Below are 22811 nucleotides of genomic sequence, written 5' to 3'. Positions count from 1 at the left end.
TCTTTAAAAGTAATTAATTATTTGAGTTAATGAACCAATTCGAACTAAGCTGGACAGTTCTCGAACTTTAATCGAGCCGAACTCAAACTTAAAAAATAACTTGTATCGAACTCGAGTCGAATTTCAAACTGAACCAATCCTTATCGAACTGACCTGAGCTGAACTCTGGTTCGACTCAGTTCAGCTTAGTTCGACTCGTTTCCGGCTCTAGTTATCTTCATTGACAATTTTAAACATGTGTAAGACGTTCCTAACAAAAATCAGTTTAAACGAACGTATAACTTGAAGAATGTTAAAGCATATATAGAGAAACAAGAATTTAATTGAAAGGTATGCTGTTGTTTTTACTTATATTTTCAATAATAAAATTATAATTTCATAATAAATAAAATAATAAAAATATTATTATATTATTTTTGTGTATTATTGTATGATACTTATCTCTTTGTTAATAATGAAGATCATTATCATATAAAAAGCTATACACGTTTTTATTGAGAGGACAGACTCCTTTACGGCCACGACAACACTTGGTACGTTTAGGTGAATAGATTTGGCCTTTTTGTAAAAAATTAAAAGACTATTATTTGGGTCTATCAAAATTTGTATATATACTAATTTGATATTGAAACATTGAGGAAACTCAAAATAATCTAAAAAATTATTAAATATGAATCATTATTTTTAACATTTATATAAGTTATAACAAATGTTATTTTAAGTCACATTCCTGATTTTCGAATACTAGAAATAATTTTTATTTATTTGAAAATGTACAAAGTAGAAATTTATAAGGAAGTATTCACTGAACAATAACAATTTTAACAACAAAAACAAGACAAGATGATAATAGTAGCACAACAATGTCAATAAAAAATAGCAATGGCAGTAGTAAAAACAACAAAACAACAAATTATGATTATTCTTCATACTCAATGGTCACATCTAAACTTCCCACAATAGCTTTAAAGTGGTTGTAGGCTTGTAGCCCTGGACCACCATTTTAATTGGCTATTAACCAGTTCCACTTGTTCAACACCAATTCAGATGGTAACATAGATTATTAGTCACATGGACGATTTTTTGACTAATCCGATCCAATTTTAAAAAACATGATATTTTGAGTAGAAAATTTGTTAGAGGTTGAGTAGGTTTCATCGTTTCATAGGAGCTTATAAAAATAATTATTTATTATCTATGATGATATGTCATATTTAATAATAAAAAATAGAATTAAGATTTTATAAAAATTATATAACTTCAATAAGGAAATATTTGTTTCTAATTAATTGTTTAAATTATAATTAACCTTTATCGAAATAATTAATTTGTTTATAAAAAGTAAAGCATTTGATCAATAAGGAAAGATTTAGGAAATACTTTATTTCTGATATTTTTGATGTCACTTTAGGAGTTTTCTTCATGGTCTTGAAAGTATTTTACTCTTTTTTTACTTGTCTCTTTGTCTTATAATCCCATAACTTAATACTCATACTACGACCTAGAAACTAAAAATAATATTGATAATTTTAATAAACGTAATGTATTAAGCAATGATTGTAAGAAAGATTCTTACTACTTTTTTCTATGACATTGGTTAAGAAAGCAAGATAATTAGTATTTTTTTTATTGTAAACTATTGCATATAATATATTAGAATAGTTGGTTTAATGTATACATGTTCAGCAAAAAAGGAGCATGTTCAGCAAAAAATATCTTTCATAACCTTCTTATATCAGCTCATAAACTATATTTTCATAAAATGTATTCCCTGATATAGATTTTTCCCAGTTAGAACATGATTACTCCATGACCCTTCTTAGAAAACAAGCACATTCAAAAGGAGTTAATAGCCTCATCATTAATGCAAATACAAGAAATATAATTTTTAATGAGATATCTATCCATTTAACTATAATGAAATTATACTTTTAACATTATTAAAAATAATAAAAGAAATATACATTATCTCTTCATTAATAGAAATGATCGTTGTTTCTTGAAAAGTTTGTGTCTTTGTAATACTTTTCATTAGTATTCAAAGGAACCCCATTTCTTATTAAGAGTCAAATTACATTATTTTTTATTTGTATTTACACATCATAGCGGAGTAAGACTCTACTCAATTCTCATATCGATTAAAATGTTAAAGTTTTTATTTTTGTGAGCAATACTTGTTGAGAGAGATTATCACACATACCAATGTAATATTATTTATAATTATTTTATTAATAACATCCTTATAATAATTATACACCTTATTATGGAGAGATAAAACAACTGCCCTTATAATACTGAAACGAGAAAGGAAATGGATTGGATAATATATATTGAATTTAAAAGTGTGCATTGTTAAATAAGTGTTGGATCTCCACCCAACTTAAAAAAAGAAAAATTCATACGCTAATTGGATTATAATAATAAAATACTAATCCAACTTAAAAACTAAAATACAGTGCTATTATGTTAGAGTGAAAAAATGTACTCTCTCATGCATTTGTATCATTCAACCGACCAATCATATTTAATAATAATGGAGTCTAAAAAAACATAATAAAATAGTATAAATAAATGGTAAATAATATAATAATTATGGATAGACACTACTCTAATTAATAAAATACTCTAATTAATAAATTTCCATAATAAACTATTTTAATATAGAAAAAACTGTGGGGTAGCTAGTATGAAGTTGAAGATTTAAAGGGCATTGTGCAGAAACTCAGAAGCACAGATGCTTGTACGGTCTTCTTCATCTTCATCCATTTCTACTCCCCATTTTTCTTATTCCAAACCTTCATTGATTTTTCCGTGTTTTCAAACCTCGTTACGTTTCTTTCATTTTATTCCAAAACCGGTTCAATTGTTGTGGCAAGAGTTACCCCATTACTTACACAGTTACACGTAATAAAAACAAATAAGCTAGTACACAAAATTGTCACAGTTACAATGAGTTTGTCGTGTTTGCTTTATTGGTGAACCTGATCTGTTTTAAGGTTATAGAAACAAGTTTGGCGTGAGGAAGAGAAGTTAAGGGAAAAGAAGATATAGGAAGTTTGTGAATGGTGATTGTGAACCTTGACAAGGAAGGTCAAAAAAGAATGGGAGTTGGAAAATATGAGTTAGGTAGGACTCTAGGTGAGGGCAATTTTGGAAAAGTCAAGTTTGCCAGGAACACCGATTCTGGTCAACCTTTTGCTGTTAAGATTCTTGAGAAGAAGAAGATCATTGATCTCAATACTACTGATCAGGTTTGTTTCTCAATTTCTCAAAGTTTACAGTTTATTAACCATGCCTCTTCTCAGTTTCAAATTTGGTTGCAGTTTTGATTTTGATTATGCATTTGTGAACAATTTCCGATGTAGCCATGGATGCTATTAAATTTGCAATGTTGTGGTTACTTATTTATAGCAATTTAAAGTACCCTGTTTATGTCCATTTGCAATATATTGGTTCTTTAACTCCTTAATATATATTGTTTGAAACTAACGCATTTTCTCTGTTATTACCGTGATGTTAACTCCAAAACCCATATGGTGGACCAATGTGTCTAATTGTAGTGGTGATTGTGATAACTGCAGATAAAGAGAGAGATAGCATCCTTGAAACTCCTCAAACACCCAAATGTTGTTAGGTTACACGAGGTATAGTACCATCATTCTCACCCCTTTTTGTTCGACTTGTCATATAGTATTCTATTACTAAAGGGGTAAGGAAATATTAATTTTGTTGCACCTAACCATTAGTAGGATTTCTCTCTAATTTATTACCTGCACAGTTTTTTTACTAATTACTTTTGGACCACCTGCAAATTACTAAACTAGAATAGGACATTAAATTGGAAGAGTTGTGGTATTAAGTTAAATAATTAAACTGTTAAGTTGGATCCAATGATTTTATATTATGATTTAATATGTATACACTGACAGTATAAATGTTTTATACACTGTCAATCAATCATCCAACATTGATTTATTAACCATCATTCACTCTCAAACAAAAGTAATACAAATCAATGGTGGATGATGAGCTTACACTGTCGGTGCACAAATTTTAAACTATTTATATTATTAATAATTATATATAAATATATAATTTTATATAATTATGTATAATTATACTAAAATAATATGTCTCCATCATTTTTTGGACGACCCAGTAAAGTGAAATATTATACTAGTGTTCCAAAAAATTTAAAATTTTAAGTAAAGTATATTGCTCACTTTCTGAATTATTCTAATTTAATTGAGTTTAACAAGGTCAAACGAAACTTCTTTGGATTCAAGTGGTTTAACATCTCATGCAATTAAGACTATAATCCAAAACTTTTTTGAAGTAGGATAAGTGATCGGACCACCTTAGCCAGTCTCATCCTCCCAACATGCATGTAACCATTTGGGTAGATGCAAATCCAATGATGGAAGTACTTCTTTGGATGGATTATCATGGATATATTCTCTCTAACGCTTTACAGAATCGCGTAGCACTGTTACGGATTTTTTATTATTATTATTATTATTATTGCCACCAATTCCAGGACAGAGCCCCCATTTCTCGTATCAGGACAACATCCTTGGAAAAATCCCAAGACATTCTCAAGAATCTAAACCCAAATATGCAATGGATTGTTTTCTTTTTAATAGTAGAAGAGAATAAAAATACCAACCATTATTTAAAATATAGTTCTCTACTCCCTTAATTAGGCCCTCCTAGCTACTCTGGACTTAACTCATCAAAATTTCAATTAAAAATATAGTTTTCTACCCATAATAAATATTTGTCCTTTTTTATCAATAAAGACAAACCTTGTTGTACACACTACATCTCTAACTTCGTTTTGATGATTCTCCTATGAAAAGAAAGCATACATGTCACATGTAAAGAAAAAATGTTTCCCAGATTAATAGTTTTTAGATAAAATGTTTTCACTGTATCTTATGCAATTCCAAATTTTCCCCATATTCTATCACCACCACTAACCTCGTAAACGGCATTTACGAAAATTTGTAGCGCTAACTTCCTCGTATTCTTCTTCATACCTGCGAAGTTGTCGACGGCGGTTGCCGCGGATGAATGTGATATATGGTGGCTATAACTTTGAAGTTTTCAGATCGAAAGACTTTGGGGAATGATCGATCTAGTTTGTTGACTCCTATTTTGGATTTTTTTCATTGAATGATTCAGATTTTTCGACATTCTTTTCTGCAGATTTTTCGACATTCTTTTTTTCATTGAATGATTCAGATTTTTCGACATTCTTTTGGAACATGTGGAGGTTGTGAAGAAGCGGTGGTGGTGGTTTTGGTCGCAACGGTGTTCGGGAATGAACAAAAAACCTCAAGCGGCCATGACTCCACCGTTGCAACCTTTTCGTTTAAAGATTAAAATTATTATATTTGGTTAGTGAATTTATACTTAAATTTGATTCAAAATTATGCATATTAGTCTAATGTGCAAATCGAACATGAGCCAATTTAGGTTCTAACTGAAAAACCTGCTTTTCCCCTCTCAAATAACATAATAATTTATATTCATAGAGATAAAGTGAAGATACAAGCCTATTATTCCATCTTTAATATATGGATGCATGTTCAGTTCAGTTGTGTCCCTTTTGTGATTTGTTTGTGTTTGATAAGAATTTTATTTTGAAGAAGTGGGTACGTGAATTATATCTTGGGATAGAGGACTCCTTTTGAGATGGAATTTTTGTTGTTGTTCTCAACCGTGTTCCTGTTATCTTTTTTTGTCTCATGAAAAATGTTACTTAATTAAAAAAAAAAAACTATAAACATATAAAATAATAATATTTTATATTATAATAAAAAGATATATGTATTGATAGTATAAAAATTATACCTTATATTATTTGGAGAAAATTATTTGACTAAATATATGAAGATATAATTATCTTGGATAGACAGTCCATATTATGTAATAGAGATTACCTATTTTCAACTATGTCTTTGTTATCCCATTGAATGAAAATGTGGTACTTAATCAAAAAAATCATACCAACATAAAATATATTTAGAAATTTAATTAGGCAGACATGTAGACAAAATTATTATGCGGCAGCCCCATCATCTGATATACTGAAATTCTGATTTTTCAGCAATTAAATGACACGTGACTTGTTGGACATAGGGTGAACAGTGACTTTTGTTTCTTTATTTTTTATTGAAATTTTGATGATATGGGGCAATCAGGGAGAGATTTATTTATGATCAGAAATAATGTCCTGTATCAGGTGATGAGGAGGATCATCCGTGTGAGATGATGCTAAAGTTTAGTGGAAAACATTAGATACGTCAATTTGACAGTAATAATGATTTGTATGTAGTTGTTGGTGGGCTCCGCACATCAATCATCTAGTATTCTAGTCTCGTTGCCATCACTGCCTTTTTGGTTGGAAAATATTCTTTCTTTCATGTGAGTATATGTATCAGTATCAATATAGGAGACTCCACTATGTATAAAATATATATTTTCAAATTATTTAGTACTTGAGAATCCACTCATAATTTAATCATCATTATGAAAAAAGATAAACCATGAATGGAAAAATCATTATACAGTTCAAAATCAATAATTATAATTATATATATACATTATTAATAATATTTTAATGCTGAATGTCCTTCAACCAACCAGTGGGCTCAGCTACTGTAATTTTTTCCCATGTTATATTTATGGTTTCTCATGTTTGCTGAGGATAGAAATATAGATAGGCCCTTGACAGATATAATCAGCAATAAAGTGATTATTATTGCATTTGCAGAGACCGCATGTGCATCTTATCATTTATGTTTCTTATTACAATCCATATTTGCAACTATCGCAGGTGTTAGCTAGCAAAACAAAAATCTCCATGGTGCTTGAGTACGTGACTGGAGGGGAGTTATTTTACAAAATTGTGGGGACATCCTACTTGCTATTTTTCGCATGCAATCTATATAATTCAATTTTATGTATTAAAATGACCCACTACTTCTACTTGTATTCATACATAGGCATCAAAGGGTAAACTTAACGAACCGGAGGGGAGAAAATTGTTCCAACAGTTGATTGATGGTGTTAGTTACTGCCACAATAAAGGTGTCTTTCACAGAGATCTCAAGGTTCTAACTCATTCGTCTTAAGAACTGTTACACTATTTATACATGAATTGCATTTTGATACGCATATGATGCGTTTTCTTCCAGCTTGAGAATGTACTTGTGGATAGCAAAGGGAACATAAAGATATCAGATTTTGGCCTTAGTGCTTTACCCCAACATTTTAGGGTAAGAATATATATTCTTTGAACCACATGACCTCAATGTAAAGTATATCATTGTGGTTGGTTATTGACTAATGATAATTATATGAAATACTTCAGAATGACGGGTTGCTGCATACAACTTGTGGAAGTCCCAATTATGTTGCACCAGAGATTTTGGCTAATAAGGGTTATGATGGTGCAACATCAGATGTATGGTCATGTGGTGTTATCTTGTACGTTATCCTAACAGGACGCTTACCTTTTGATGATAGAAATCTTGCGGTTCTTTATCAAAAGGTATTCAAATGTTTCCCTCTACTATCTCCGTTCACTATGGTTAGTATAGTAGTTTTCAAAAAATGTCAAGGGATGAGGTCCGCTATATATATTAAACAATATTATTGTGTTCAATTATATAAGATCATTTATAATTGTAAATTAATTCTTTATTTATCTTTTCTTTTGAGGGATTGATCATAGATTTTTAAAGGAGATGTTAAGATACCAAAATGGCTATCATCGGGTGCCCAAAACATGATAAAGGTAATTCTTGATCCCAATCCTAAAACAAGGATAACGATCTCCGAAATCAAAGAAGATCCATGGTTCAAGGAGGACTATAATCCAGCAAACCATGATGATGAGGATGAGGATATAAATATTCACAATGAAGCATTATCCATCAATGAAGTGGTATAATTTTGAACACTTAATTGATGCTACATCTATTCCACCACCTTCTTCCCCTTTTCATTCTTTATTTATTAGTAGTAACCCAAAACCATATTCTCCTGGTAATAGCCGCATGATGCAGAAGAGAGGAGTCTCACATCACCAACTCTTATCAATGCATTTCAGTTAATAGGGATGTCTTCATGCCTAGACCTCTCTAACTTTTTTGAGAAAGAGGTGAGAATGGAAACTTAACTTGTTTTATATAGTTTGAGGCTTTGAGCATAATTTTCTTGTGCCATTGGACAATATTCACCACCCCTCTCCCAAAGGATAAATTTCACTCACTTACATGCACAACATGCTTTGTGTTCCAGGATGTCTCTGAAAGGAACATAAGATTTACATCTAACCTTTCAGCTAAAGATCTGATCGAGAGGATTGAGGATACTGTGACAGAAATGGGATTTAGAATCCGGAATAAAAATGGCAAGGTTAGTACTATATATATATATATATATATATATTGATAATTGCTTAATCATATTTGTTTAACCTACTTATATTTCCAAACAAAACCTGAAAATATAAACTAAATATTAGTTTACCTACAATGTCACTCACTATAACATCCTTAATTATTTCAGTTGAAAGTGATACTAGAGAACAAGACGCATAAAAGTCTAGGTTGCCTCTCAGTGGCAACAGAGGTAATTAATTTACCTTAATCTTCATAAACTGATGTGAGTGATGTCTTTTAATTCTGCTGAGGTAGCAACACTAACTTCAGTTGATAATATTACAGGTGTTCGAAATAAGCCCATCATTGTATGTAGTAGAATTAAGGAAGTCCTATGGAGATGCATCAATATATAGACAGGTATATATACACTGCCCTAATTATATTCTAAAATCAGAGACATAGATGTGTGTGTATATATATATATATAACTATGTTTTCTTCATGTGATGCAGTTATGCAAGAGGTTATCAAATGATTTGGGTGTTCCCCCAAATCATATGGAGGTAGTAAGCTCAGGGTCACAAGTGAATTAGAAGACATATAATGTTTTGCTCGAGTTAGATAGTTATATATGTATTCCTATAAATACAATATAACTATGCATGTAGAATTGTATATTATCTAAATATCTTCTGTTTCATCCATATAAACTGTTCTTGATGGAGCAAGTAGCCGAATGATAGTAGCATCCACCATGCCTAATATGTATTGTGACTATTGTCATTAAACTGATTAAAGAATCGGTGAAATGCATGTAGTCATGTTTATTGGATATAAGATGATAGCACCAATTTTGAAATTAGCAGTTAATGTATATTAGCTAGTATTTTATGTTAAATACTCAATTGAAAATATCAATTACTAATGGTAATTGTGTTAGTTTAAATGTATTAAAATACGGGTGTGTCTTCTTTAATAGACATGTGATCTACTTAATTGATATCAAATTTTGATCCAAAATCTTATATAATGAAGTGGTCATTGCAGTCTCAAAAAGTATGTACCATGTGAAGTAGTTGACATAATTGATAGATGATTCTACTTTATTGATATTTAGATTCTAATAACCTTGAATATGCATCTTTGTTAAATCCTTTTGAGAGAGGTCTTTGCATCCATAATTGTCATATATTCAATTCTAGTAGGATTGCCTATGTGAATAGTATATGTAAACATAAATAATATATATATATATCAATTTTTAATTTTATCATAAATCTCCCAACATTATCACTAAGATATTATATTAAATAAAGAGTATAATATTTATGTATTATTTGTGTTAAGATTTATACACAGATAATGTATCACACATCATTCATTTGTATAATGATTAAATATGAGTGATGGATGATACAATGTATAAAACTTAGTCAATGCACACATTTTTTCTCTCTTAAATAAATAGTAAATCAAAATTATATAAATCAATATTATTCACCCGCTCATACAGGGATGTAATTAAATAGTGGAATGGAGTTGATAGCAAAATTTGAATTTAATAATATTAGTTGAACAACTAAATAATGAGATTATAATAACTTACAAGTTGTCATTTTGTTTCTATTACATAAGTTTATGATAGCATGTATGTAAAGATAAATGATCAAAATATAAAAATCTATCATGATTTATTGTAAAACATGATTGTTAAAATTCATTCTCAAATAGTTCTGGTTTGTAAATTTGACTTAAACATGAAATGGCCTTCTGGCATTATTGAGTATGCCAGTATTTACATGCTTATTTAATTAATCACGTGCTTTTCATTTACTATCATTATCACATCATTCATTCTTGAAGTCAACAAAGACTCGGGGTTTTTGTAAAAAGTTTAGGTTACCCAAACTAAGAATATATAGCAACATCATTCATAATTGACAGCTAATACCATAAAAAAAATCAAAAGTTGACACATGCAAATTCTTTTATATTCTACCATGCTCTAAACGAGACAACAAAATTAGAATTAGTGATGTAAAAGGATTCAAAAAACTATGTATATTTTCAAATTTCAACGAAGCAGAAGAGGTCAGTAAAGTGAAAAGTCAACCCATTAAATCCAACACCTCCAAAAGTTGGAAAAGGAAGAAAATGAAAATAAAGCACAACAGCATCTTTACCTGTGACTGACATCAACAATGACAATCCGAGAAACACGTGCCACTGGCCGGTGGAATTTTTGTTTATGTCAGTTATGGAAAATTATTTTCTTTCTGAGGCTAAACAAAAGGGCCCTTAGTTAAGTTTTTTCTCCAAATAATCAAAAGTACAAAAGCCCAAATAAAAGGATGATCCCAACCATGAGTTATGAAGGCAACTTCCCCTGTTTCCAATTTTCTTGATTATTTATATACTGTATGTAAATTTCCACATTATCTAAATAATATTTATTTTTTAAGGATTGTTTGAAACATTGAGTTGATTTTTGGATGAGAAAAATAAGGAAATTGAATGTTTGAGGATCCTCCATAAGTATAATTCATGGTTCTCTAGCCTTTATCTTCATTTTTTCTCTTCTGAAAACCAAATTTATAAATTTATGTGCATACCCCACTGCTTAAAATTTCTGGATCCATTGCTGATTCTAAGAAAAAGTTATTCCTTGTGCATCCTCACAGACAAATAGGTCACAATTTGTCTCCTGGAGTGGTATGTTACCTCCAATAGGTCACAATTTCTGGACAGATAGGATTTCACACTGCCATTAATATACATGGAAAATGTATCACTTACAAATTGCTCTAGCTTTTAATGACCATTTTCACTTAGTTTAAGGATAGGTTGAAGGGACATGAAGAGAGCATGGTAGGCACCTTTACAACAAGTGGTGTAAAATGCAGCACTAACTTGCAAGCCTGTTGCCAAACTCCTTACTATATACTTGAATTAAACCACACTCATCTGCCATATGAAGCTTCTCATCCAATATTTTCTTGTATTGATCATCACGGACTTCTAAATTACGCACCAACTCAACCTACAAAGTCAAATTAACAACAAAAGGTTACAATTCATGAGACATGATATTTTAGCATATATTGCAATAACAAGTTGTTATCTATTGTATAAAGACAAATCTTCATTACAAAAGATTTAAAAGTTCCCAACCGGAAGCCTATCATAAACTGAGGCATCCAAATCAAAATAAGTTAGTTTCAACCAATTATGAAAGCTGGGAATAGATTCAGGCACCAAAGTATCAATCTGCAATGCCTGAAAGTTCTCCATGAACATATAGTTGGATATTAAGAACAACCTAAGAAGGCATGAAGATGCAAATAAAAAAATAAAACACTATTCTGTAACAAGACATCAAATCACCTGTTTTTGGAACATTTCGAATTCATCAGAGCTCAGGGATCCATCACTATTTGAATCAAGGAGTTGCATCATCTCTCGAGCATCTTCTCCCGGTGCACCAAGCTCCTCCATCACCTCTGTGAGTTCCTCAATGCTGATTTTACCATCTCCATTCTTGTCAAGAAGGCGAAATACTCTATCCCTCTGGTCAATCTCAATTCCTTTATGATTTGCGCTTGGAAAATCTTTAAGGCGCAGAGCAGCCAGTTCAGCTGCAGCCAGCATGATGGTCTTTAAACGCTTTGCCTGAGCATCAACAATTAAAAAAAATGTCAATTTCCTTCTATCTTGTCTTGTGACAAAAATGTTAAATAGATTTCGACAAGTTTTCCTCACAGGACAGACATGAATAAGTAGAAACAAGTTAGATGACTCCAAGTGTAGTTGCTGATTTAGTTTTTAGATATGTAAAGATGGTGTTGCTTTTAATTTGGTTTTATACTTATATGGACAGAAGGGGGGATCATTTAATTTGTATATTTTGAGGACACTGACCTCTTCTGGATCAGTAAGGCCAGCCTTGTACAATGAGTGGGATGCTGCTCCACCAACAGCTAACCGGTCCATCTGAGTTGTTCTTATCTGTATTTCCATCAATGGTCTAGCCCTACCATTCTCACTTACATCTACTGCCATATGTAAACTCTTATACCCATTTGCTTTCGGCCTGGCAACATAGTCTTTTGTCCGATTAGGGAGTTCTTTCCACAAAGATTGGATGATTTGTTGGCTTCTATAGCATGCTTTATCTCCATCTTCCAGTGCATTATCACCAGGTTTAGGATTTAGTATAACTCTTAGCCCAAGCACGTCATTTACATCTTCAGGCTTCCGACCATCCTTCAAGAGCTTCTTCATTGTACTATAACGACTTTTGTAGCGACCTTTAACTGAGATATTGTCCACCAGTGTAGTGAGCAAAGCATCAGCTTTAAGTGTTTGGAGCAGCTGTTCCTTATATACATCAATAAGAGATCTGCCCCCTGTCTCATGGCTTCGTAACCACGTATCAACATAAAGATATGAGTAAGGAAACAGATACTGAAATGAGAGATCTTCCAATTCCAGTGACAAATAGTTAGTTCCTACTGCATGAGCTAGAGGAGCATGTATTTTCATAACTTGTAGAGAATGGATTTGCTGCTGATATCTTGGAAGATAATGGAGATGTCTCATCATGTCAAGCTTCAATGCCAAGTCTAAAATCAAGGCCCTAATGTCATAGTAAGTGAGGCAGAACTTTCTCAATGCAGCAGCATTCTCATCATCCAGAACTTGTATTGTAGATGGAATGTTGTTTACACGCAAACTCTCATGCAGCAAATGAGCAGTACCGACACCTATCTCATTCCGAATTTCATGCATAGTTACTTCACCTGCCTCCAACACCTCCCTCAATATTCCAGCAGAGATCACTTCGGCATCCATCTGCAATCATATTTACTATAAACAAACAATAAACAGTAATGAAATAATGATTACTAAAAATATTAGTCACAAAATCAACACGTAAAGTGTATGAAGACATAATTTTAAATTAATCCGCTGATACTGATATGAATACAAATCAAAATATCAACCTCCTAAAGTGATACACCAAGAATAACAACAGCCAAGCCTATTCCACTAGGTGTGAAGACCACCCAAAGAGATAATTTACAGAAATAACTCCACATCAGCATCCTATATAAGAGGAGTGCTAACAACACACTCTTTTTTTATGGGTTTTGGATACTTTAAAATGAACTTGCCTCTGTAAAGTGGGCTAATAATAGTCTATCCTCGCTGCGAATTAAGATCACAATGTACTTCATCAAATCAAGGTAGACACCCTTATTCACTCACTTTAGAGACAAATTCACCTTAGAAAGTCTGAATCATTTTTAACACTCTCTTCAATACATTTTATATCATTGTGTGCAGTTCATATGGAGTCCACTAATTAGAAAGCAGACATATATTATTTACCGAGTCCATGAAATCTTAGTGTGTTGAAGAGAATAGTGAAAAAAGTGTGTTAGCATCTCTCCTATACAAACACATTTTGATGAAGCATAATAATAAAACAACAAAGCCTCAATCCAGCTAGGTAGGAACCATTATGTGTGCTTAATGTTATTATACCTAACCGGTCTTAAGCTCGGATAAAAACTGAAGGTTGAATTATCCGGTCTGGGCCAATGTCTCAAACCTATATGGTATGGATCAACTTCTCATTAATTAAGACTAATCTAGAAAATGAAAAAGATAATACTATAATTGGTTGGGTTAATACTATAATTAAGAATATCAATAAACAATTAAAAAAGATAAGCATGAACCTGGAGATCAGCGAGAAGCATAGCAACAGATAAGGCTTTAGAAAGGGGAGAGCGTCCATCAGGTGAAAGAGGAGAACTTTGCAAAATAGGAATAGAGAGCTTCAATGACTTGAAAAGAAGACGAGAAGAGCTTGTAGATAACACGTTCATCCTCTCCGTCAGATCGTTGAAAGCACCCACCAACTCTATCACCATCTTCCCTCCAGCCATCGCTGACACATCGCCGCCACATGCCAACTGGAAGCTGCCTAATGAGCTCCGGCGACGGCGGCTATAGAGTAAGTGAGTGATAGGAATTGAAAGAGTGGGTTTGGAGAGAGAATAGAGTAGAGGGAAATCGAGAGAGTGGAAGTGTGAGAACAGCTCCATTCAAATTCAGTGATTCAGCTAACTTTGTTGTTCTGTTCCTCGACCATGGAGTCACAATATTATTTTGTGGTTCAGAGCCGATGTGGGTCTTACCGTTTCTTTTGCTTCTTCATTGGTTATCTCCTCACCATGTCATGGGCCCTACTTAACTTTCCTTTTCCCATAATACTACTTTTTTTATATCTAGATAATATTTGTTTGAATTTTATATCTAAAAATCAGTAGTTTCTTGCTTGTAAATATTTCTTAGAAAAAATCCATGTGTGGAATTTTCACATTTATCATTTCATTATTTTATTATTAGTGTTTAATATTATCTAATTTTTTAAAAATAATACAAATAAATAAATAATATATTAGTTATGTATAAGATATGAATATTATTATACTCAATCTATATAATTGGTTAGTGCAATAATTAACTAATTTATAAATATTATTCATCTTCATTTTAGGAGGGGAATAGAAATATCAATTTTTTATAAATAATATTTATAACTCAACTTTAAAAGATATATATGTTTTCAAATTTTGAACCTTATTTATCAAAATACAATTCTTAATAAAAAAAATGTCTTAATTTAATAGTGTAAGACCCACTGGATCTCCTGGATGACCAAAAAGTATAGGGTTTGATTCCTATGAACGATACTTATTATGAGAGACAATCACACATTCCAAAATATATTAATTTCTTATATAAAATGTGAGAAAATGTCTTTGGTAGTACAAAAAACACTATATTACTTAAAAAAGAGAATAGAGATCCACATTATTCTTTAAGATTTTAGATAATATTATTTTTTGTTCATAACAAAGATTTAAATTGTGACACAAGTTATTATTTTAGTGATAGAGCATTATTTTAGTGAGACTTTTTCTTTCCTAAAGTAGTTCATCAATACATCTACACTCTAGTTAAAGCTCAAACTCTCTAAGACTTGTGACAAATTTTTTTTTTAACAATGATAATTACATGTTATTTCTATTAAAAAATAAATAAATAAATTTAAAAAAAATTTCATCCAGCAAATGGTTTCTCCAGAGTGGAGAGGAGTTGAACTATCTTGGTTGTACCTCGCTTTGTCTTCACTAGTTAAAATGGGCCATTATTTAAAATAATTGGACATGTTTCCATTGATTAAAAACATAGACCCATCCTAACCTCCATTACCGTATGAAATTCAAAATGGGTTCGTTATTTTCCTTCCAATGTAATCATAGTTAATAAAATAACAAGTTTCTTTACCAAAAAGTCTAGTATTATAAGGTTTTCCTAGATAGGTAAAAAAAATTTAAATATTCAATGGATGAGAGTAATATTTATTAAGTGAGATATCTAACTAATTTAAGTATCCTGGAAATCATTAGTTTTTTGGGGTATAATTGGTTGTAAAAAAGAATAACATCTCCTTTAGCATGGGAAAAAACTCCAATACACAAAATTGGCATATTTGTTTACAAGTCAAACGATTGAAGTTGAACCATATTCAACCATATTTCATAATCAAAGTTTCATCTACAAAACAAGGAAGTTTAAATAATAATATTTCCTGGACAACAACATATTAAATGAGTAGAATCCAATTAACATATAAAAACCCTGAACACGTTGAAGCTTAGTGACTACAACAACAAAAACAAGAAAAAAGAGGATAATGAGTCGCTGTTGGGGTCAGTTGCAGGTTCTTCATCCTCTTCAGCCTGCATCAACCTCTACCACCCATTACTCCCCAATCCTCCGCTCTAACGTCACCGACTCATATTCTACCATGGCGGAGGTTAAGCAACACCACTCCCTTCTCATCCGTCTCGGTCTCTCTTCTAACAACCACGCCATTACTCCTATCATCATCTTCTCCTCCCTCTCCAACCATGGTGACTTCCACTACTCTCTCAAACTTTTCTCAACCCTCCCCAACCCTGACACCTTCCTTTTCAACACTCTCCTTAAGTCATTCTTATTCCACAACTACCACTTCCCCTTCAATTCTATCTTCCTCTTCTACTCTTATATGCTCCATCAACAACATTCCCTTACCCCCAACTCCTTCACATTCCCCTCTCTTATTAAGGCTTGTTCACTCCATAATGCGGTTCAACAAGGAAAACAGATACATGCCCATGTTCTTAAATTTGGATTTGGATTGGATACCTTCGCTCTTAACAATTTGATTCATATGTATGTTAATTTTGGTTACTTGGGTGATGCTAGGAAGGTGTTTGATAGAATGCCTGTGAGAACTGTTGTGTCTTGGACTACAATCATTTCTGGGTATTGTCAGTGGGGACTTTTGGATGACGCTTTTGATGTTTTTGAACTCATGCCGGAGAAGAGCTCTGCTTCTTGGAATGCCATGATTGCGGGCTTTGTGAAAAGGGATCGTTTGCGGGAGGCGTTTGAGTTGTTTGTTAGGATGCAGATGGAGAAGGTGGGGTTGGATAAGTTTTTGGCCGCTACGGTGCTTTCCGCTTGTACAGGGCTAGGAGCTCTAGAGCAAGGCAATTGGATTCATGGATATGTTGAGAGGAATGGGATTGAGTTAGACTCGAAGCTTGCTACGGCTATTGTTGACATGTATTGTAAGTGTGGTTGTTTGGAGAAGGCACTGGAAGTGTTTAATAGGTTGCCTCATAAAGGTTTGTCTCTGTGGAATTGCATGATTGGAGGACTTGCGATGCACGGTAAAGGAGAGGATGCTATTAGGCTTTTTAGGGAGATGGAGAAGAAGATGGTTGTCCCTGACAGTGTCACTTTTGTGAATGTTCTCAGTGCATGTGCTCATTCCGGATTGGTTGAGGAAGGGCGTTATTACTTTCATTATATGACCGACGTTCACGGCATTGAGCCTACAAAGGAGCATTATGGTTGCTTGGTTGATTTGCTTGCTAGAGCTGGAAGGCTAGAAGAAGCAAGAAAGGTCATAGATAAGATGCCCATCAGCCCTGATGCTAGCATATTAGGTGCCCTTCTTGGAGCTTGTAGAATCCATGGAAATGTTGAGTTAGGAGAGCAGTTAGGCAAGAGACTGATTGAAGTAGAGCCTGCAAATAGTGGGCGTTATGTGATACTAGCTAATATATATGCAGATTGTGGTAAGTGGGAAGAAGTTGCTAATGTGAGGAAATTAATGAGTGATAGGGGAGTGAAGAAGGAACCAGGCTTTTCTATGATTGAAATGGAAGGCACTGTCAATGAGTTTGTTGCAGGTGAAATGACTCATCCTTTAGCTAAAGCAATATATGCCAAAGTTGATGAGATGTTGGAATCGATTAAGTTGGTTGGTTATGTTCCTGACAAAGATGGTGTCTTACATGATCTTGTTGAGGAGGAAAGGGAGAATTCCCTGTTCTACCATAGTGAAAAACTTGCAATTGCTTATGGTTTATTAAAGACTAAAAGGGGAGAAACCCTCCATATCACTAAGAATCTGAGGGTTTGTAAAGATTGTCACCAAGCGAGTAAACTGATTTCCAAAGTTTATGATTGTGATATAATAATTAGGGACAGGAATCGTTTCCACCATTTTAGAAAGGGAGTGTGTTCTTGTAAAGACTACTGGTAACTGCTACTGAAATAAGTTATAGCAGTTTTTTGTGTTTTTTGTTTTTGGTATGTATATGTATGTATCAGTAGTGTCAAAATATATGAAAATGCTATTGACAAAGTTCTGTGTATTCTTCAAATGTATATTTATTCAAATTAAGATCATCATGCTCCATCATATTTGAACACTCTGAAGAAGGTTTTTAGCTCCAACCAGCATCCTTGTCCGGTTATTATATCCGCTGGTACCTAGTGTTATACTTTAGATCCTGCAGTTGAGCTCAGTATTCCACAATAGCTTGCTACTAGGCCACTCAAGCATTGCCCTTGCCTATAAGGGCTAGCACACTCCACGAATTCAGTCTTCAAGCATTTTATACTGCACTTTTGGTTACTGCATGAGTTTAAAGTTTGGCAAGGCTCATTTTATAGATGACAATGTGAATGCTGTGCTAGTTTGTAGTGTTCCCTAAATTTGTAAAATAAACTTGTGCCATCCCAGATGCACTATCATTTCAGATGACTGGTGTGCGTGCACTTGAACAACCACCATTTTGTTCTTCCTGGTCAGAGATGTTGTTATGTCATTTGATCACTACACATATACACATGATGCCTTAAATTTATAAAAGTAAGGCTATCAGGTTTCAACAATACTTGCATGAAAATATTTGTCATATCAGTAGAGAAAGTGATTGGGAACGTTTGTTCGCAGTTGGAATAGGTTGTGTTGGTGTGGGGCTTCACATTCACATCTATACATACAACTGATACAAGATACAATACAAGGTTTCAACCAGCTTGTGATGGTTCTGAGATGTGGAGAAATATGCTTCACACAACAGACATTGTTATTAACAATCAAAATTGGGCACACACGCTCACAATGGGTTTTCAGAGACTTTCTCTGATGATATCATATATCAGAAGAGACATGTTCAGTTGAGACTTTATCTTCTTCTCCTTCTTCTTATTCTTATTCTTCGTTTTCTTCAGTGCTATACTCCAGAGATGTCTAAATCAATGGTGAGTTCATGCTTGGTCCCAGGATGGTAGTGTAGATTTCAGCGTTGGCAAGAAAGGTACATAACTTTTAGCACCCAGTTTTAATTAGTCCCACATAGGCCAGGTTTCAAGAAGTAGGGTGAAGGCTGAGATATAAAAGAGAAGTGAGTGGGAAGGAGAAACATACTTACCTGGATGGGGTCAATGGGTGATCAAGAAGGCCCATGGCCTAGGGAAGTGACCTCCATTGCACTTAGGAGGGGTGCTTTTCTAAGGTCTACCCAAGTGGTGGAGCCTACATCATAATTTGTGGCAGTGGGGGCCTGCGTTCGCGCGGCCCCTTCCAATTCTAGTCCAACACCTTCTTGTGGCCCATGGCATGTTTATTCAACACGTTTTTTTTCATTTTGAGTGGATTTTTACCGTTATAAAATTGTAATTTTTTAATTGTCGGCTTTTATAGGATTATTCTCTTAACCTATATTTGAAATTTAAATTGGCCTCCAACAGTGGTCCCTTAGAAATCAAGTCCATTTCCAGAGATAAAATTGAACAGGAATATTCGGTTGGTTATTCTTTGTTGGTAAGAATTGCTTAGATATTTTAAAAATATTTATAAACTGTCATGTAAGTTTTTTTGAAAACATCATTTATGATTTTCAAATGTACAAATTGTCAAATAATTTTTTTTACATACATAAATATTAAACTCTTTTTAAAATTGAATAATTAGAGTATTATTTTTGAAATCATTTTTAATCCTCTAAATTCAATATAGTGCTATGATTTTTTTTAGTTTTGTATTGTTTTCTATTCACATTAATTTTCTTTCTTTAGACGTGTTGGGACGATGCTTGGTTATTGTCAACCAGTTGGATTTGTCATTTGTTTCTCTTTATTCCAATGTAGATAAAAAAGAAGAGAAAAAGATGTATACACGTAAGAGTTTTTACTCCGTGAGTATATCATTGACCATTTATTTTTGTTATTATTGACTTTTCAAGAAAAGTAATCAAAATGAAGAAGATACATTGACTGTGTATAGATCTTTATGCTATTGGTGCATAAATATTTACAAAAAAATGAGGCTTGGAAAGATGCATTTAAATTTTGAGTCATAACAACTTAATTTTCCCTAGACTTCAGTCGATTATTGTCCTTCCGTTTGCATACTTTGGATCCTGCAATTCAGCTTATATTATTATTATTATACAAGCAAATACCTGCTTTAGACCATGGCGGCACGTTAGATAGACTCTCACTCAAACTCAACGCTCCTAGATTGGCCTCATCGGGGCTAAGTTCTCTCAACCTTTGAGAGTTGGGAACTCTATAGATTGAAATATCACCTTTAATTGAACATTTTTGGGAATCAATAAATCGACTATAAGGAATTTTGCTTATATCCTTAAAGGGTTGTGTCTGTGTCAGGTTCAAATAATATTTTCTTCTTTGAAAACTCCGGAAGATGGCAATGGGCTGAAACCAGCTTCCTTGGTTGTTATTAAATCACCCATAGTTGCTCACCTTGGAACATGCAGTTGAGTGTACCATTCCATAACACCTAGTCTAGCCCGAGCAAAATTAAATGCAAGTTTAACTGGACCAACAAGTTCTGACTCTTGCAAGTTGGAACTATGCATAGGAGGATGAACAGTGTGCCCCTAGGTGGTAACCCCACCATTATTTGAACATCTTGGAAGGAATCATTTAAGTATGTGATGGAAGTTGTTACCAAACATTTTTTAGGATTCCACAGTTGTTGGTGGAAGGTTGAAAAGATACTGCATTTTGGTGCATTGGTATGAGTGTTGAATGAAAAGGTCCCACATTGCTCGATGGAGATAAAAAGTAGGCATGACATGGTATAAAAGCAGCCTTCCTTTTCATAACAAATCATACCTTTCTCGGCCTTTTGGCTAAGATCAAGTGTAGTATCTGTTCTTATCAGTTTAATATCTGATATGTGGGTCATTGGCCCACACGATATTAAATTAATTTTTTAAGGGGAGAAGCTATTACAATAGCTTGCTATTGGGTTTCTCAAGCGTCGCCCTTCTGTTGCACTACTGCATGGGCTGGCACACCCCACCAATTCTGTCTGAAGTTTTTCTGGGCTTTCTTGTTTTTTAAATGACGTAGTAATTATTATTATCAAAAGGTTTGTGGTTACAATTGGGGAATATGCATTGTTTCTTCAGTACCGTGTGGCTCGTTTTAATTGGTTTCTATGATGCTTCTGTTTATTTTTTTCGACATTTGAAAATTAAGTTGTCCTTTATTGTCTCTGTTACACTATTAGGCCTAGGTATTCACAATACATCGCCATGAGATGAGATCAAAAACAAAGATTGGCATCTCTAACTCATTCAAATACATTTTTTTTACAAGTCAATTTCATTCTATGGATGTAGGAAGAGAGTTTCTACTGTTACAGGTACGTCAGTTCATAACAGTAAACAGCAGAACAAAAAGAGAGTAGAAATTAACATAACAGCAAGACACTATGGCAGTATTCGTGCTAATCTGCTATACCTCTTTCCTTCTTAATATGTCCTATTTGTCCAGTGAACAAGGTACCAGGGAGCAAGGGAGAAATGCAATTTAATGTTCTTCCATAAACAACCAGTTGTTTGATCTGCAGAAAAACCAGCTACCAGCAATAACAGAGTATGCATGATATTGGATTTAATCCGAAGTCATGACTTCAGTCGAATGTTGTCCACAACGTCTTCATGCTAACCGTGTTGTTAAAACGACTTAATTCCTCATTGTCCATAAGGACCATACTCCGACCATCCATATTACTGAAAATCAGTTCCGCAGTATCTTTCCTTTAAAATGAGAATGTTGTAGGAAATGTGTTTTTCCGGATGACGGTAGAATCAATTGAAAACCCAACCAGTTATAAATGTTTTGCCAAACTGAATATGCAAAATTGCAGGAGAAAAAAATAGATGGTTTACATCTTGGTATTTGTTACACCAAGAGCAATTCAGATTCCCAGAGAGCGTAGCGCCTCTTAGAGCAAGGTTCCATTTACATGGAAGTATTTCCATGATGATTCTCCCAAGTCAGTGGTGAAGCCTTTAAGGGTGCCCTTGAACTCTATAACAACTCCAACAAATACCTATCTTCAATTCCGCTTTCAGAGTGTTGATAAATAGTTTGATATGCTGATTTAACTGTGTAACTGCATGTCACGTCATATTTCCAACTCCAGTCAAAATCGGTTTCGCCCATTCAAAAGGTTCTCGGCTTGTCGCCTCCAACTCAGGCGTCATTCCAGTCTCCCTTAATTCATTGTCCCAATTGGCAAATAAGGGCATCCCTATAGTTGCTCATATCAAATAATCACTCAAACTATAAAGGGCTTTTCACCTATCCAATTATATTTCCAAAATCTAGTTTGATCCCCATTTCCCAGCACCTTCCGAATTCAGTTTGAGAACCATCCTTTGTTCAACCCCTCTCTCGTTATCATATTGTGTATGATCTCTCCACCATAAAGATTCCTTATTGACTCTCTTAAGCTCTATACTGTTAATCACACGACTTCTCAAGGGATCATATTTAGACTTTAGCATTCTAACCCAAAGGGAATCCTCTCAACTAGTGTTCTCCATTTCCATTTGCTCCTTCAAAGACATTAAAAGCACATGTGACCTTTGTGAAGCATTAAAACTCAAACGCTCCTAATAACCGGAGATTACATTTATGATTTGATTTTTACAATATAACAATAGCTGG

The 22811-nt window shown here is 33.4% G+C and overlaps 3 protein-coding genes across 3 annotated transcripts; 2 read left to right on the top strand and 1 right to left on the bottom strand.

Moving 5' to 3' along the window:
- LOC109362325 (CBL-interacting serine/threonine-protein kinase 1-like) lies at positions 2731-9261 on the top strand. Its single transcript, XM_019608042.1, has 12 exons — positions 2731-3251; positions 3582-3644; positions 6842-6913; positions 7011-7118; positions 7203-7283; positions 7379-7558; positions 7742-7954; positions 8063-8170; positions 8311-8427; positions 8581-8643; positions 8739-8813; positions 8909-9261. Exons 1-12 carry the CDS (start codon positions 3063-3065, stop codon positions 8987-8989), a joined length of 1350 nt encoding a protein of 449 aa, XP_019463587.1. The 5' UTR covers positions 2731-3062; the 3' UTR covers positions 8990-9261.
- LOC109362324 (probable GTP diphosphokinase CRSH, chloroplastic) lies at positions 11083-14602 on the bottom strand. The gene is made up of 4 exons (XM_019608040.1): positions 14141-14602; positions 12315-13247; positions 11781-12065; positions 11083-11436 (listed from the first exon to the last, which is right to left on the bottom strand). The coding sequence occupies exons 1-4, from the start codon at positions 14507-14509 to the stop codon at positions 11302-11304; spliced, it is 1722 nt and encodes a 573-aa protein (XP_019463585.1). The 5' UTR covers positions 14510-14602; the 3' UTR covers positions 11083-11301.
- Positions 16131-18187, top strand: LOC109362323 (pentatricopeptide repeat-containing protein At5g66520-like). Its single transcript, XM_019608039.1, has one exon. The coding sequence runs from the start codon at positions 16168-16170 to the stop codon at positions 18073-18075; it is 1908 nt and encodes a 635-aa protein (XP_019463584.1). The 5' UTR covers positions 16131-16167; the 3' UTR covers positions 18076-18187.

The sequence above is a fragment of the Lupinus angustifolius genome, chromosome LG12 (assembly GCF_001865875.1).
Source record: "Lupinus angustifolius cultivar Tanjil chromosome LG12, LupAngTanjil_v1.0, whole genome shotgun sequence".
Taxonomy (NCBI): domain Eukaryota; kingdom Viridiplantae; phylum Streptophyta; class Magnoliopsida; order Fabales; family Fabaceae; genus Lupinus; species Lupinus angustifolius.
Note: the sequence above shows the minus strand (reverse complement) of the source record. Positions and strands in the feature narration are given on the sequence as shown.